Genomic DNA, 16,836 nt, shown 5'->3' with positions numbered 1-16,836 from the left:
TGCCCATACTGTGCACATTTGGTTTTGTACCCAGGCTTTTGATCGGAGTCATGCAAATACGTGCCCAGTGTGGCAACATGAGATGTGGTAGGAGTGGCTCACACTGGAGCTCATCGCTGACACACGTTGGCCATGCAAACTCTGCCAGCTTTGGCTTCTGCAGTTGGATGAGATGGAGAGAAATTAGTTGTCTCTATAAAACTATATTCTTGCTGGCCTGGTGGAGCCAATTAAGGTTCTGACCAGGCAGGTGCACAGTGATAGTGTCAGAAAGCTGTGCTCTTTCCCCCTCTGCTTTTCTGTTTTATCCTGATGTCTGTTTACAGAAGGATGTCTCATTTGCTCAGGGCACTTAGTAGGGAGGGAAACAGACGAAATATTTTTCATTCATGCCATGTGTTACAGTAAGTGCTATCGTTTAAGGAAATCAAAGCAGTATTTAAGACCTAATTCTGTCATTGCCATCAGATATTAAAGGTGAAGTAAACTCCTAGTCAGGATTTTTTCTTCCAGTCTCAGGAAGGACAGGTTTTCCTCCAAGCATTTCAAGGCATGCTGTATGGTCTTACAGAGACTGTGATAACGCAGAGAGCTATTTTCTTCCTCCAAATGACAGCAGAAACAATGCTGAGACCTTGATTTTTAGAAGAGTTGCTTTCTGAGGCCAGGAAATATGCCTGAAGGAAGAGGGGGCCTCCTTGCTCCTGCAGCCTCTGTCTGCAGCAGGGCAGAGCTCACATCCCCCTCTGCAAATACCCATATACCTCTTGTGGTCTCATGGAGCACCCTGAAGTATGGGTTGGTTGAATGTAGAAATGCATTTCTCTTTCTGGGCATTGCGTGGGAAAAGAGTAAATTGCTACACAAGTGGCTATCTTCAGAGAAATACTGCACTGCTAACTACACTCCTATTTTTTATATAAAAGTACATGTTGGTTGGATTTTGATTTTTTTTTGTTGTTGTTGTTAGTTTTTTTTTTTTTTTTTTTTCTCTTTAGTAGATAGATGTCTTGCATTTAAACCAGAGCTTAGGCCATGCTAAAATTATTTGTTTATCTATTTTGTGGACAAAAAATCTTCATAGATATTGAACCAGACCTTGACTCCTTGAACTAAAGGGGGAAATGCGCTGTCTGGGCAGGGAAACATCCTTTGCAGGTTTTGATGACTGCATCACTAGCCTGAAATTTGATGTACTTGTGGAGATGCTGAAATAATTTTCCTGAGGAAGAGGCATCTGGAGGAGACATACTCCTCATTGTTGCTACTTGAGTAATGGCCTTGAACATTCAGTGTCTTCAAAAAAAAACACCAAAAAACCCTGAAAGAAAAGACCCTCCTAGAGTAAGAAAGTAAAGAGTTAAGTAGATTTGGAACTATTGCAAATTCAGAAGAAAGCACTTTTGACCTAAAATAAAAACTTGAAAGTTGCTGTTTGAAAACTTTATTTTTAAAAATCAATTATGGGGATGCTCCCAGCTGATAGAACACTGTGAGCCACAGAGCTGGAAAGTAGCTCTGCAGAAAAGGACCTTGCAGTCCTGGTAGACACGAAGTTGAACCTGAGTCAGCAATGTGTGCTTGCTGCTAAGAAGGATAATGGTATTCTTGACTTCATTAGACAAAATATTGCCAGCAAGTCAAGAAAGGTGATCCTTACCCTCCACTCAGCACAGATGAGGAGTGCTATGTCCAGTTTTGGGCTCTCCAGGGCACAAGAGGCATGGACATACTGGAAAGAGTCCAGTGGAGGGCCACCAAAATGATCAAGGGACTTGAGCAGCTCTCCTGTGAGGAGAGGGTGAGAGAGCTGGGGCTGTTCAGTCTGGAGAATAGGAGACTTGGGTGGAATCTTATCAATGTGTGGAAGTACTTGAAGAAAGGGTGCAAAAAGAACAGAGCCATTTCAGTGGTGCCCAGTGCAAGGACAAGAGGCAAAGGGCACAAATTAGAACATAGGAGGTTCTGTCTGAACATCAGGAAGCACTTCTTTACTGTGTGGGTGATGGAGCATTGGCCCAGGTTGCCCAGAGAAGTTGTGGAGTCTCCCTGCTTGGAGATCTTCAAAAGATGCCTGAACATGGTCTTGGTCAACCAGATCTGGGTAGCCCTGGTTGAATAGGGATTTTGACCAGATGGTCTCCAGAAGGCCCTTCCAACCTTAACCATTCTGTGATTCTGTGAAGTCATTTTACAGCCATTGACTGAAATGATTTGTTCTGAAAATCTCAAAATCTAGGAGATCCCTGAGGTTTTGGAAATTTTCCATGGATTTTTATTCTTTGGTGAATCTTTGGATATGTATTTTCTCCAAATTGTCCAAGTTTTGGTTAATCAGCGCTGCTTATTTCTACTCCTGTAACAAACTCTAAGGAATAAAATTCTCATGGAAATAGTTTCTGAAAGCAAGAAAATCACTGCTTTCCTTCTATTCAAATTACGTCCAAAAGGAGCTTACCCATGCAGTCTGGGCCCCAGTGTCCCTGGCAGCACTCAGGTTGTTCAAATTCCTTCATACAAGCGTGTCGGCATCCAGGAAAAGAAAGTGTGTGTGTTTTAATTTCTAGATAATACCTAAGGAAAATAAATTGGAGCTGCATTAAAGCATTTGAAAGCCTTCTGTGGTGAAAAATAAAATTCCTAAACTCCTTTTCCTCTTTCAGTGTTGGTGAAGGGCACTTCAAGCTTAGTTGTATTGATTTTGACTTCTTTTTCTTCATTAAAATATACACTGTATATCAAGGGCTTAAAAATAACCTCAGAGACATTCCTTTTGCAAAGTATATATTTATTTTCTTCACTTCTGCAACCTTAACAATTTAATCCAAGTTTTGGTTTGAAATAGCATTTGAAAAATTACTTAATATCAAGGTTCTTTTAAATGCTAAGTAAGCATACTTAAATGCTAAGTAAGCAATTTTTTTTTTCCCCTTAATTGAAATTCAGGCAAATTTTTAGATTTCTTTTGAGATATTTTCCTGCCATGTCTAGCCCCACACACCCAGCCTGGCAGTTTGAAAATTCTATTGTTTGTACACTCTCATTCATTTCAAGCATGCAGAATAAATAAGGAAGCCATTTTATGATACCACTCAAAGAAAAATCTCATAGGCCATCGATACCAATGTTTATTTTCCTCTTATGTCATTTACTGTTTAACTTTAGACACAAAGTGCTCTAAGTGACACTTGAATTCTGGAGCAGGTGAAGTCAATAAATGCTGGCTGTAAATAACATTTAAATTTTCCTTAAGAAAACTGCATAGAGGTGATAATTTGTGATACAAATCAATATCTTGTGATTCACAGAGAGCAATATTCATGGTAAAAAGCTCAGACAGAAGAAATACCTGCAGTCTGGTATTCCAGTCCCATTGGTGATTTTGGTGTAGCCGGCAGGGCACTGGGTTTCGAGGTTTAAAGAGCAAGGTACACATTCAGTTTTCATTCGAATGAGCAGCTTTTGATCACATTGCTTCTTCATCTGTAATGGGAAAAGATTCATTAAAAAGAAAGGATAGGTCTCTGAATTGATATAACTCTGCCCCCATTGGCTTTACTGACAAATGACAAATTGAGCTCAGGCTTTACCCTCACCCTCAGCCACAAGCCCTGTCCTGCTCAGCAGCTACAAACCCCTGCTCTGGGGCTCAGCTTGGTAGCATACTACATACTAGGGCTTCCAGTAGTATTCACTACATGAAATACACTCAATATGTTTATGCAGGACAAACTTGATTAAGAGTATTATTTCTATTAAGAATATCTTATATAAGAATTCTTTATAAGAATGCTAAGTCCAGCAGACTTGAAATGGAGGTTACTGAGACAGCATCAGCTATATTCAGAGTGTTAATTCTGAAATTGCCTTGCCAACCCAAAGCACAATGGAGACAGACAAGTGCTGGCAAGTGCCTTCTTCATCCAGTGATAAAACCAAACATTAGGTGTGGAGGAAGTTGCTTGTGGCTCTGCGCATGCAGAGCATGACACAGGCCTTTGTTAAGGCGGGTTTTGTATTATCAACACCGCTGTATTGAAATGGGGGATTATGGCTGGTATTTTCAAATAGACATAAAAGAATGTTGTCCAGCTTTCCTTTGAAATCTGGTAGAAGTTATGGGCATGACCCTACTTTCCCCCCCCAGAGAAAGCCTCAAACAGCCTGGCTTAGGAAATCTGGCCGTAGCCCTCCAGCTCAAATGCCAAGGGCTCCTGCCGCTTGCTGTGGTGTTTTGAGAATGCAAATCTGACAAATGAATTGAGAAGGTGGCAAAAAGGGGAAAAAAATAAGGCTTAGGACATTGTCACAGTTTTGGCACTGTATTTTGTGGTGTAGAGATTAGATTTTTGAAAGCATCTATATAACAAAAATGTCTCTGCTTCCTGCTACTAAAACAGTCAATCCATCTAAAAGCAAAACTCTTTGCTGAACTCCACTTACTGCTGGTTTCCCATTCTGTCTTAGTGGTGAGTACTTCTAGAAGCAAGCTCATAATTCACAAGTGAAGAGAAGTGATGTATTGCAAAATATGGTCTTTAAAAGCCAACAAAAATAATAGATGAAACTATCATTGCAGGAGAGGAAGTACTGTAAAGTGCTTAATTTTATAGTCCAAGATAACCATTTACCCACTGATGTCTATGTATGGACCATTTAGGTGGTCTTAATTCACTGAAGCAATATTGACCGCGACAGACTTCCTATCTGATACAGCAGGATTGAAGTGAACTCTCTGAATGGCATTTCAATTAAGTAGCAAGCAGTCAATTAAGACAATGTCTGAACTATTGCCAGTCCAACAAGGAGGAAATGCTTAAAAGTTTATTTTCAAGAGCTGTACCTGCCTACTGCATATGTGTGTGTACTTGTGTGTACGTATGTATGCAGGGACCAGTTACAGCAGCATCATCCATTTAGAAATATTTAGATATGTTAATAGTAGGCTGTGGAGGTTAGAGGTAGCTTCACAGATCACACAACTAAGACAATTGTACCAGAGGAGTATAATACAGGATACTGGAGGTTCTTGCATGAAATTTTGTTTGAGCAAGAAATCTCTTAAAAAGCATTTGTTTCATTTGGAAATGGCTGGTCAGTTTGTGGAGAAGCAAAATGTGGTATGTTGTTTCTGTCACAGTTCAGCTGTGATTGGTTTGCTTCAGCCTCCAGCCAGTGCTCTTCTGTAGACTGCATGACAAGTAGCAAACTGTTCTCTTACCAAGTTTACTACTCCCTTCCTATAAATACATACAGCCGAAGATCAAAGTACATGTTCTTTGTGCACCTAAGTAAATAGCATTGCTTGAATTCCCTGCTATGACTCTCGTTTCCCAATTCTTGAGTCATTTCCCCGGCTTCCCTCCAGATCCTGCTCGGTTTGCCAGTAGCCCTTCTGGATGGGGAATGTCAGACCCAGTCTGGCTGGGCAATGCCGGTGCACGTGAATAGGACCCGTGTGCTCCCCCTGCCAGGTCTTTTCTGTCCCCCACCTCAGCAGACTGACCACTAACCCTTTGTGCAGCAGCACCTCAGCAGATCTTTGGGTCATTTTCTATGCAGAGTCTATTCCAAATCATCTCTTCCAATGACAGAGCCTACTGCATTTTTTATGTTGCTGCTGTGATAGCCTCTGGTATTTCTGCTCAGGGATTTTCAAACAAAATACGTGCACATGAACTCCTGTGCAGTCCAGTCCCAGATGTGGACCTTCTGTGTGCATGTGGACTGTGCAGCCTTGTTGCAGAAGTTCATAGTTGCCCTTGGCGGGTACACTGGTTCCCAGGGTAGGATTTCTGCATGTGCTGTAGCCTGCTAGTCTGACATAAGGCCCTCACCCCAGCAGGTTTTCCCCTTTGCTGGTTATCTTTCCTTCAGTGTTTGTGATAGCAGCACATTTCAGTAACGGGGATGGTGAGGATGTGTCCCAGATGCTGACAAGGAGATTAAGTTACATGAGCTCTGAGGGACTCTGCTTGATTGTGATTGCCCAGTTGTAAGTACATTTCAGGAGCTATTTAGTTGTCAGTTTTTAGTCTTTACAAAGATACCATTGAAATCTGAATTTCAAATTTCTGATCTTTCAAATGAGGTGGAGTTGTATTTGGGTGATGAAGCCTCTTCCTGTAGTGCAGTTGCATTTCAGGCATCACTGAAATAAAAATGAGACCCTTTTCCAGATTTTCCAGATGTGGGTGTAATGAAGATACAACTAGAGTAAACACTAGGCAAAGCCACAGTGTTTACACAGTGCCGTGTGAGGTGAACTGAACAGCCTCTCTGTCCTCTTGGCAGGGCCCAGAAGTGCTGGGCTAAGCTGGCTCTTGGGCTTCAGGTCTAAAGTGTCTCCCACAAACTCAGCTAGAGCATCCCTGCACCTTGCTTCCCACCCAAAACTGCATCATGAGCACTTCAACCTTTCCAAAATCCCAGTGCTCAGGACCAGTGCGGCCACCAAAGAGTCCACCCTTAACGAGAAATTCCTCATGTGCCAGAGCAAGAAGCACCACCACATATATGTGCAGCCTCTGAACCTTAATTCTTATAACTATTTCCACTGAGTCAAATCAGTACCATTAATGTTGAAGAATCATGATAAATTCAGAGCATTGTCTGATTTTTCCATTTCTTTAACCCAGTTGACTATTTAAGCCGGGCTCCTCGCAGGTGCCTGGGGAAGCCATCACAAGTCTGAGGCTGTGAGGTACAGACTTGAAAAGGTGTTGGTAGGAGCGGCTGAAATGACCTCAGCACAGCAGTTTTTATCCAAAAAGGCATCCCACAAAATTTTAGTTTTGGAACAAGAAAATTCAAAGAGATTTTATGGAAGATAAATTCTAAATAAAAGTAGGTTGTGTACATTTTCCCTCCCACCAGCTATAAAAACTATTTTAAAATGGCAGGGTTATTTCCACTTTCTCCCATTTCCTCCTTTTCTCTTTTTGCCATTAGAGAAATTAGAAGAAAGGTGATTTGTCAGTGGCTCTTTCTGAGAGATGGAATAATGCATTTCCCAGTACTTGTTTGTACTTGACAAAGTATTTTTCCATTAAAAAAAAAAAAAAGAATAAAAAAAAAGTGGTTTCCTTTTTTTATTTTTATTTTTTGTTCAGTTTTTCCCTGTCCTCTTGTTTCCTGTTCTACATGTGTTTTTTCTCCAGAACACAGTCATTTAAAGCATCATGTTGTGAGGCAATTTAAATTAGTGCATATTTATCTCACTGACAAAATCCTGGGTCAGATTAGTAAAACAACTCTTTCTGCCTCACTACAAGAGTGTTGAAAACAGATTTCATGAAGTTCCACAGATCCATACACCATTTGTATGTGATACATACACAAAACTCTACAAATATTTTACATAGACTTATAACTTCTTAAAATAACTTTAAATGGCTGGATTCCCTATTTTTTTTTTTCCCTAAATCTCTGAAATAACATTTCTTCCTTCTGGTTAGTAGAGTAGATATTCACTATGCCAAATTTTCTCCTTTCATCTTCTGACTTATCAGAAATTCAAATGGTTTTCTTTTGTTGCTTTTGACGAATGTCAGCTACAGTCTTTTTTTGCCAGGTTTACCATTTTTAGAGTTTTTTTCAGCATATTTGGCACATCTTTTGAGTCAAAATCTCAGCCAGACAAAACAGATACATTTATCTCATTTCAGAGGATTGAATTATATAGCTATTGGTTTGTAATTCAGTGCCACATGGCATCAGTGACTGTTAAAGGTTTTTTTTTTTTCTTCTGTAAGATACCCTATCTGTTAACAATTCTCTCTATAACAGTGAATGAACCGCCACTCCCATAGTGTAATAGAGACGCATCATAAATCATTATTTGAATAAAAAGCTGCTTCTTACCTGATCTGGGACTTTTGATGTCAAACACAGCTTCATTGCAACCAAAAAAGCCAAAAAGTATAAAATGAATGGATTTTTTTCCATTGTGAAGAATTTGATTTTTTTTTTCCTCAGAGTTCTTCAGACATGAGTACTAAATTTATGACCTAAAGTGATTGTTAGAGTTGCTATTTCTTCAGGATTTTTAAGCAAGTAGTTTAAAACGACACTTGTCTTCCTGAAGGAAAATGAGTAAAAGTGAGAGCACGTGAAGCCTCCCTGCAAACAAGAAAAATTCCAAAACTCAGGGTCTGAGCTGAAAGTGTTCGCTGCAAAGCTGAATAAACCCTTCCTAACTGAATGACAGGATATCCTGACAGGGCTCTGTTCATTTATCCATCTCTCTGAAGCTGTTGACAGTACAAAACCGAGGACATTTAACTGTTACGACAAAAGATGTTTTCTTCTTTAAGGTGGGCAAGAAGAGAGGACTGGAGCAACTGCTGTGCTTGCTATCATTCTATTTTTCAACTGATCCTAGGCAGAGTGAAGGCTCTTTGGAAGTTGGCTTATCAGCCCTAATGATGCAAGGGTTGGTCCCCTGGTTGTAGTTTAGGGAGGAATACTGACTTTATCTCAGGAGGCCAAAAGAACGTTTTCCAGCTTTGGTTATCTGGATTAAAAAAAAAAAAAAAGGGTGGGGGGATTTTTTAATTAATTAATTTATTTTTTTCCCTTTTGTTGAATCATCTTATTTCTTGGAACTATCAGAAGAAAATTAAATTAGCTATGTTACTTGTATATGATTGTGAGGGATTAGTAAACAGACATTGTAGGTTGCCAATAGTGAGTTCTTTGGCTGCTTTCTAGTTCTGCTCTTTTCTGCTGCTCTGGTCAGTCTTGTAAGGGCAGCCTTTCTCATTTCTTAAATTCTCAATGATTTGGCTGCCTCCAGTTTGCCAGTTTTGCACATACATATATATATATATATATATATTTTTTTTTTCCTCATACAAAGTTTTGTTTTAAAGTTAGGTTATGTTTTTGACTGAACAGTCCACAGAAGCATAGTGGCTGTAAACACAGTGCTTTCTCTTACCTTTCTGCCAGATTCTTACTTGTAGACATGGCTAGATGCTTCATTCACCTTTAGACCACAAATGTAATGCCTGAAGGAGTTGTACAGATTTATTTATTTTTTTCCCTAAAGAGCTCAATGATGATACACACACAACATACAAAGTAATCTACTCATGTTATACGCTCTGACTGAATACTGCAAAATTGCTGGTAGGAGATGGCAGGGCAAGATGTTTCCTGCATGCTCATCAGATCTTGTTCCTTTCTGCTATACAATGAGGAGAGTAAATCATTTCTATTTTTTTCAGACAAGATAGCAGCCAGAGGTTGTGACGTGCATGTTGTCAGTATGTATGGCCCTGAGAATTGCCACTTCTCTTTTCTCAGGTCAAGGCCTTTCACCCTCTATTTTGCATACAATGGACAATCTGGCCTAATGGAGGGAGTCAATCATTTTTTTCTTCAAAAGAGCAAAGCCTTGGAGGATCTTCTCTCCCAAGTGATGACAGCTCGTCACCACATCCTGTGTGCAGCAGGACGCATTGCTCCCTCACATTTCCAGCAGTCAGCACTGGAATGAGGATGTTTTCTGCCATGCACTGAAATTACTTATAAGTTGGCCTTTCTTCCCTGCAGGAGGATCCCAGGTGTTTTGTTTACCTTGAAAACTGTAGGAGTGGGAATGCAATCTGGTTTTCTTCCTGCTTCTAACTAATCTTGGAAAATATTTTTCATAGGAATAAAATGTGAAGTTTGGGAGTAAAATTTATCTTCCCTCTTCTACAGCTATGCCACCAGCAACAGCAAGGGGCAGGTTGCTGGAGCTTGGACGGGATGGCTACCTGGACAAAGCAAATTTTATGTGTGTCACAGCAGGAGCTGACAGCTTCTGTAGTAGCTGGAGGGCAGCAGGGCTTATTGCCTGTTGCCACTTCAGACAGTGCAGTGCTGAAAGGAGCTGTAAATCAAGCACGTCCCTTTCCTGTGCTGTAGATCAAGATAAAAACCAACACACATCAGCGCTATGTTATCTGCCGTTAACTCCCATATAGGCACTCATGTGAAGCAACCCCTTTTTGTCTTTCCTTCCTCTCCATTTGTGTCAAGTGTGGTCTCTGCTAGCCCCTTTGCTGACCGCCCTGCTCCAGAGGGACTGGCCACCATTTTATGCTATTGGGGATGGGATTTTCCTCGTTCATAGGGGTTAGACTATACCAGGTGCTGGCTGTAACTGCCTGGCCAGCTCCTGTCCTGCACTAGCCAAAAATACAGGCTAATACATCACCTGGTGAGCAGGAGGATTGAAGCAGCCTGTGTGTTGTGATATCATTGCTGATGGCAGCCTTGAAGCCACCTTAGTGGCCTGTCTGGTGGTGACAATGCTACTGGGCAGCTGGTGACTCCAGTGCTGTTGTCTGTGCTGGTGTGCTGTTGCTTCTAGAAGCAGTGGTCTGCTGGTGGTCTCAGCAGGCTGGGACACACGTCCTCCCCTTCCCCTGTGGATGTCCAGGCCGTGGAGTGCTGAGGGCTCCAGGAACCTCTTGGAAGCAATGTCTACCCAGTGCAGTGATGCATCTATGCTGTCTGCCTTGGACATACTCCAGCTCTTGCCCTTGGTGTGCTTGTGTTCTTTCCTGTTCACCCAGCCCATGTGTTTCTGGGACTGTTCTTTTCTAGGGTCAGTGGAAGCAATTGTGTGCTCTTTTTCTTGCTGCTCTTATATCTTGACTGAAACCTTGAATTTCCTACTCTGCAATCTTCCTGACTTTTATTTTAGTTTTGTGGTGTGCCTCTTTCTCTGTTCAGCTAAAGTGGTGTAGAGGTCTTGGATCTCTTTGGTTCCTGAAGGAAAGCAAAAATTTTGGAAGCCTCAAGCTACAAATGTCAAAATGAAAATGAGTCTGTTGAATTGGCTCTCTTGATCCCATGTGTATCCCCCTCACCCCTTTGTCCCTTTCCCCTCCTCTTCCCCTCCTTTTTTTTTTTTTTTTTTTTTTTTTTTGACAATGCAGTTATATGCAAAGGTAGTAAGAGCAAGGAATGTGGAATGATGGTGACTGGGCACAAATTCACCTGAAAGCTGGGAGCAAGTCAAGGTGGAGGAGCCTAGCCAAGGCTCCCTGGTGCAATCTGGGCCACTCGGATGCTCCCTGTCTCAGCCACTCATCACCCTTGTACCTCTGAAGCCTTCAGGCTGCAAGCAGCCCAGGGAAAAAGATTAGTAAGACTCATTGTGTGTGATATAAATACCATTTGTGTGTAACGCAGACTGTCACAGCCTTCCTCTGCTCTGCTCTTGCATTTCTGTTTCAAGTGGCCATGAGCTTGTTGCCTTTTTACTTTCTTCAGCCTCCTACTGTCTCTCACCAAGTAGCTCCTTTTATTTCTGAGCTGAAAATGTCAACCAACCAGAGAAAATGCAGTGGTTCGTTTATGTAGGTGGTTTTGAAAACAGTATTTTGTGCCGCAGTTTATTTCACCATAACAACGAGATAGTTCTTTCTCAGAGCAAGGAACTGGCACATGAGGTCAGTTTAAAAGTGAATAAAAGTAGTGGAGATACTGACATGGTGGTTGCAGTGCTCATATAGCCCTACGTGGTTTTGATAACTCCATCATTCCTTACATTTATTTTTTTAATTATTAATTGTTTAGTGACTATATGACTTGCATTGTATATTGTTTCCCTGAACTTTCTGTGTGTGCAGCTGGAGGTAGCTGAACAACACATGAGGAGCTCTCAGAGACTCACACAAACCTCAGCCATTTCAGAATATTAAAAAAAAAATAATGGAGAAAGAAATAAAAAAGAAGTAAGACCATTTTGAAGCAGAACAATCATTACAGCCTGAAAGCTCATGAACTCTGTGTAACAAAAGCCAGTGCCACTTTCCTGATGCTGTCTACAGGAGTGGCTTCTGCTGAGGAACCCATTGCGTGGTCCCACTCCTCTCTCTGGGGAATATCTTCACTTGTGAGGTCTTAGAGGGTGAATTGAGTAACCATTGCAAGACTGAGGGCAGTCTTGAACTAAATTTAATATTCTGAGTAATTTGTAAGTGAGCACCAGATAAATTATTATTTTTTGCTCTATGTGGCCTGTGTTTTAGACTGATCACAGTAAAACTGTCCTCGGGGTGTTGGAATAGCTGTGGTTTGAGGTTCCACATGTCCAAGGGAAGTCATTTTTCTCTTTGTTTGGAAACTGATAAAGCACCTTGCGGAGGGTAGGAAAAGATAAAGTGTGCTCAGAGGAAGAAAGCTTCCTCGGGGGAGGGAGGCTTTGGTTCTGCCCAGAGAAACGTCTGAATGCTAATTGTAGGTGGGAGAAAGGGGGGCACAAGCCATCAAGTTGCCTAGGAGGAGGCTTGTGGAAAGGGGAGGGGGAAATATTTGGGAAATACTGCCTTTGATTAACACAGACTTAATTGGAACATAACAAAGAGGCTTAAAAAAAAAAAAGTTTGGCAAATTAAATCCCTCTAGTGCCATACATCTGAGGAAGCCAACGGTGGCCTACGGAGAGTCTGAATGGGCAATGTGGAAAGTTTTAGGGGTGCGTAATTTTATCTGTGGGGTTACGACAGGCGTCATTTTGAAACATGGTGACTATCAGAACTAATTAATTCTCCAAGCCCACAGGATGCATTAAGATAGAGCTGCAGCTGGTATGCTGAGGAATGCCGCGCACACGGCAGAGGCCATCGCTTTTATCAATGTTAATGAGGGAGAAGGCACAGACAGCTGATCTAAACCCGAATGTGCTCACGATGCATACAGCTGATGGCAATGCAGACTGCCAGTCAAGGGGTGGTCTTAGCCATAGATTAGATCCTCATAGTGGCCTCTTCAGCTTTCTTTCTCTTCTCTCTTTTTTTTTTTTTTTTTTTTTTTGTTCTCAAAAGAGTCTTTCAGCTGGTGAAATTGTAAACAAAAGGCATTCTAGCTGAGGCCATAGCAGAGAGGGCTTTGCTAGGGAGACATCAGGAGAGCAGCCGTAGACAATGTTATTTACTATGAATTTTAAGGTGGTGTTAGGTGGTGAGCTGTAAGGCTGAGCGTATAATCAGCACTGTGCTCTAAAAGGAATGACCGCAAAATCATGCTCAGGGCTACCGCTTCTACCCTTTCATGCCTTAGTAGCACACTGCTTAAAAAAATGAAAGTTCATCTTTAGCCATTGGTAAGGCTCTATGTCCTGTAGGTCCAGCAGGATATGGGATGTACAAATAACGCCCAGATTTGTAGGAAGCATTGCCCATGTTCAGCTGTGTGACAGGCCAAGATGTACAGGGGGATGAAGCTACAGGTCTCCTGGCTGGCGATGCCATGGGGATGAAGGGAAAGAATTAGCAACCCAGACCTGGAAGTGTTGGTGGTGTAAAGGACTACTGGAGCTATCTTTGTGTCCCTGTGTCTGCTATGCAGCATTTTCTGCATTGCAATTCTTGAGAGATCAGACTCTGGGCCCATGTTGCTGCCAGCTAATGGTATGATAAATGCAGAAGATGCAGTCTTGGTGCAGTATCGTGACTCTTTTGAACAAGCGCTGTAACTCTTCCTGGCAACATACCAGTTTTAATGACTCTGAAGAGTGTTATTTATTGGACTAGAAATATAACACATACTCAAAAAAATTTGGAATAAAATGAATCACAATTATGAGATGGTGGATAAATACACCAAAATAAACTTGTGTGTTGAATTAACATCTGCCTGCTTGCATAATAATGTGTCAGCATGTAAGGAGCTTCAGCTTTAAGATGTGATCAAAAGAAATTGGAAACTGGCAACAACTCCTAGTGGGCTTACACAAAATCAGAAGGTGGCTCAAATGGATCTTCATGGCAATTCTCAGTCAAACCTATTTTATAGTTTCTAAACATTTAGACAGCAAGAAGAGTGGGGCTGTTTGTACATGCATTTTGTATTTCCCCACTTTTGTAAGACTGCAGAGTGTAAGGCCAAAATACCAGGAAAACCCTGAGATCCCAGTACTTAGGGTGGACAGAGGGATGTGGAGTGTGGATTTCTGGTGCTGCAAATGCTGCATTAGTTCCTCCAACCCCATGGCAGGCAAGAAGGAGAGAGCATGGCATACAACTTTCAGTCATCTGTGTCAGAACTGGGGACGTTTGGAAATCCCAGGCACCGTAACATAAGGGATTTCATGCAGTCAGGGGAAGTTGCAGAGGCTGTGTTATTACTGTGGTGTTGTTACCTGCTGATTTCCTTCCTTGCTCTAGACAATGTAGAGAGTTCACTGTAATTTTGGCCTACACATAGCTTGTATGCTTTCACAGTAATGCCTTTGTTTTGCATAGTCAGACTTAAAGAAAGTTAGCATAATATAGTAAATAATTCGCTAGTAATAGAACTGAATTGCAGATAATGATGAGGAACAATCAACATTTGCTTTCCTTTTTATTTATTTATTTATTTATTTTTTTCCTTTTCCCCTTTTAAATACAACCTTTATAGCATTATCCAAATGCGTCTGTTTACGGCTATAGTGAATTGATTTCAGCCATCTCAAACTTTGTTTGGGAAAGATTGTGCGGACAACAAGCTGGCCCAGCTTCCACAAATGAGATAGCATAATGTTATCTTCCCTTGCCTTCGTGCCTCAGATACATAAACTCCTTGTAGCCATCAGGCTACTGGGTTCTGTTTTGTGCTGTGCTCCATGGTTTTACAAGTATACAGCAGCGTTTCTTTAGTAGCCCTGAATTTGTGACTCAGGGACAGCACATTTCACAGGGACATGGGGTGTGGAGATGCAGGGGGGCCTGTGTGGGTCGCCTGGCCACGGGCCAGCAATGGTTGTAAACCACTGCCCTAAGCCACAGAGTTGGACTTGGCGTAAGGAAGCTCCAGCTGTGTTTTTGGCTCCGTTGCTGACAGATGTGGACAAGCCACTCTCCCTTTGCTTTGGCCGCCTCTTCTGCTTTCTGCCTGTCCAAGCTGCCTCCACCCCGTGCGAGGACAGGCTGCGGGGGGTGGCTGCAGTACGAATCGCTGCTGAGGAGGAGGCCTCGCTTCCTCACCCGCATCCCCCATCCCTTTTGGGCCGATAAGCTCCGTCCTGCCGCAGGCAGCAGCGCAGGGGCAGGGGGCAGCGGCCGCCTTTCCACCTGCACCCCGCTCCCGAGGCCTAGAACAGGGCCGGGGCCGCTGCGCTCCCTCCCTGCGGCGCCACCGGGGGGCAGCAGAGGCCGAGCCACGGCGCCAGGCTGGTGCAACCACCGGGAGTGGGAACACTGAGGGTTTCCAGCTGTAAAAAACACTGGAAACTCTAAAAAAGCACCCACTTGTGAAGCCAGTGTAGCTGGCGACGAGATGAGGCTGGGCACGATCACGCAAAAAGTCCTCTGTAAGGGCCTGTGCATGTCGCCAGGCTCTTACAGAGCTGAGCAGGGAACCCGGCCTTATCTTGATCTTAAATGTAGGCAAGCTTAGGGCATGTCCAATATATAGAAAGAAAAATGCCACAATTTTGAAAGTTTTGTTGGAGAAGTCAAGTAATTAAAAGTATGAAGAGACCAGAATTAAATGTGTTTCCCTGAGAGGAATACTCAGGTCAGCAAGTAGAGACGGTAGCAAAAAACAAGAAAAAAACTAGGTTATGGAGGGTTTATAAACTAGAATATTCCTAGGTTTTGAGTGCTTGACTTGTTTTCAAATTTCAGAAGTGGAAATATCATACTTGTGTATATACATATATATGAGTATATATATGTATAAACATGCACAAAGGAAAAAAAAACATACCACCTGTAAATGGAGTTTTGAATTTATTTATTTATTTTAAAAAAATTCACCAAGGTTATGCACAATTGACACTGAAGCCTGACGATTTGAAACCCTAAGCTGGAACAAGGTTAACTCTTTGGTTCCAGTAGCATCACTTGTCTTTGCAGATGTATATCAGCCTGGCCCTGCCAGATATCCTTCCAGGTCTCTCACCTAGCACTGCATCTCTCTCAAGATGGGAGAATGTTTTTTAACATCATTTAGCATTAACAATGTTCTCGCAGTGTAAAGACAGACTCTTTCACATTCATGCCCTTAGCATCCTTGTGCATCATCAGTGATACTAGACCAGCCAGAATTTGGAAAGCTCTGCAGCCCCAATGAATTGTACCCTGTCTGTGTAGTTATATGTGACAGATACTGACTAGCGGTGTGTAGTTAATGAGAGAGAGGGCATAGCATTGTAAGACAATGACTTTAAAACTTCCGATTTAAAAAAAAATATTTATTTATTGCCTGTGGATGTGAAATTACAGTAAAACTTCAGGTATCATCTGGAAAAGTTAAATTATTATAGAAGAACACTGTGGCATAACATTATGAACCTCACTTTGTTCAATAGCATTAATATGCTAAGGTGTACAAAATGTTAGTTTTTGGTTTGACCTCTGGGAGAGAAGGACCTCTTCTTTCTAGGAGAAGACCAAATAGCTAATTCAAGATGTGTGCTGAATATTTTAGTAACAGAAACTCTCAGTTTGCTTTACTGTGACATCTATCAGTGGAGTATCCTTCTGACTGGGGTGTTCAGTTCTGATCAGCCCATCCCATGGAGGAAATAGAAGGGCTTGGAAGGATCTGAGGAGTGAAAATGGTAATGATTAAAACATACAGTGACAAATGCTTGTGTGGAATAGATACAAGATAAAAAAGATGTAAAATTATTACCGGTGTTACAAGATGTGTAGAGAGGATAAATGGGAAATTCCTAAATTACCTTTTATTGTAATTCTACAATAAGAGAAGGTTTGAGAGAATGGAAAGCATTTACTTTTTTTTTTTTTTTTTTTTTTTTTAATCATTATTATTAAAAAAGTTATTTATTTGGAAATAAGAAATTAAAAACTTTTATTTTTTTCTGCATGTGCAACTTATTTTTAA

The 16,836-nt window shown here is 41.6% G+C and overlaps 1 protein-coding gene across 1 annotated transcript in view; it reads right to left on the bottom strand.

The window, feature by feature from the left end:
- STAB2 (stabilin 2) overlaps positions 1-7,947 on the bottom strand; it is a gene marked incomplete at both ends in the record, with an annotated part of 86,696 nt that extends 78,749 nt beyond the window's left edge. The window contains 3 exons of the mRNA XM_084291293.1: positions 2,459-2,574; positions 3,350-3,483; positions 7,864-7,947. Of these exons, the coding sequence (XP_084147419.1) occupies positions 2,459-2,574; positions 3,350-3,483; positions 7,864-7,947 (334 nt within the window). The remainder of the gene's footprint in view (positions 1-2,458; positions 2,575-3,349; positions 3,484-7,863) is intronic.
- Between the last annotated feature and the right edge of the window lie 8,889 nt (positions 7,948-16,836).

Source organism: Netta rufina, assembly GCF_964035555.1.
Source record: "Netta rufina genome assembly, chromosome: 1".
Taxonomy (NCBI): Eukaryota; Metazoa; Chordata; class Aves; order Anseriformes; family Anatidae; genus Netta; species Netta rufina.
Note: the sequence above shows the minus strand (reverse complement) of the source record. Positions and strands in the feature narration are given on the sequence as shown.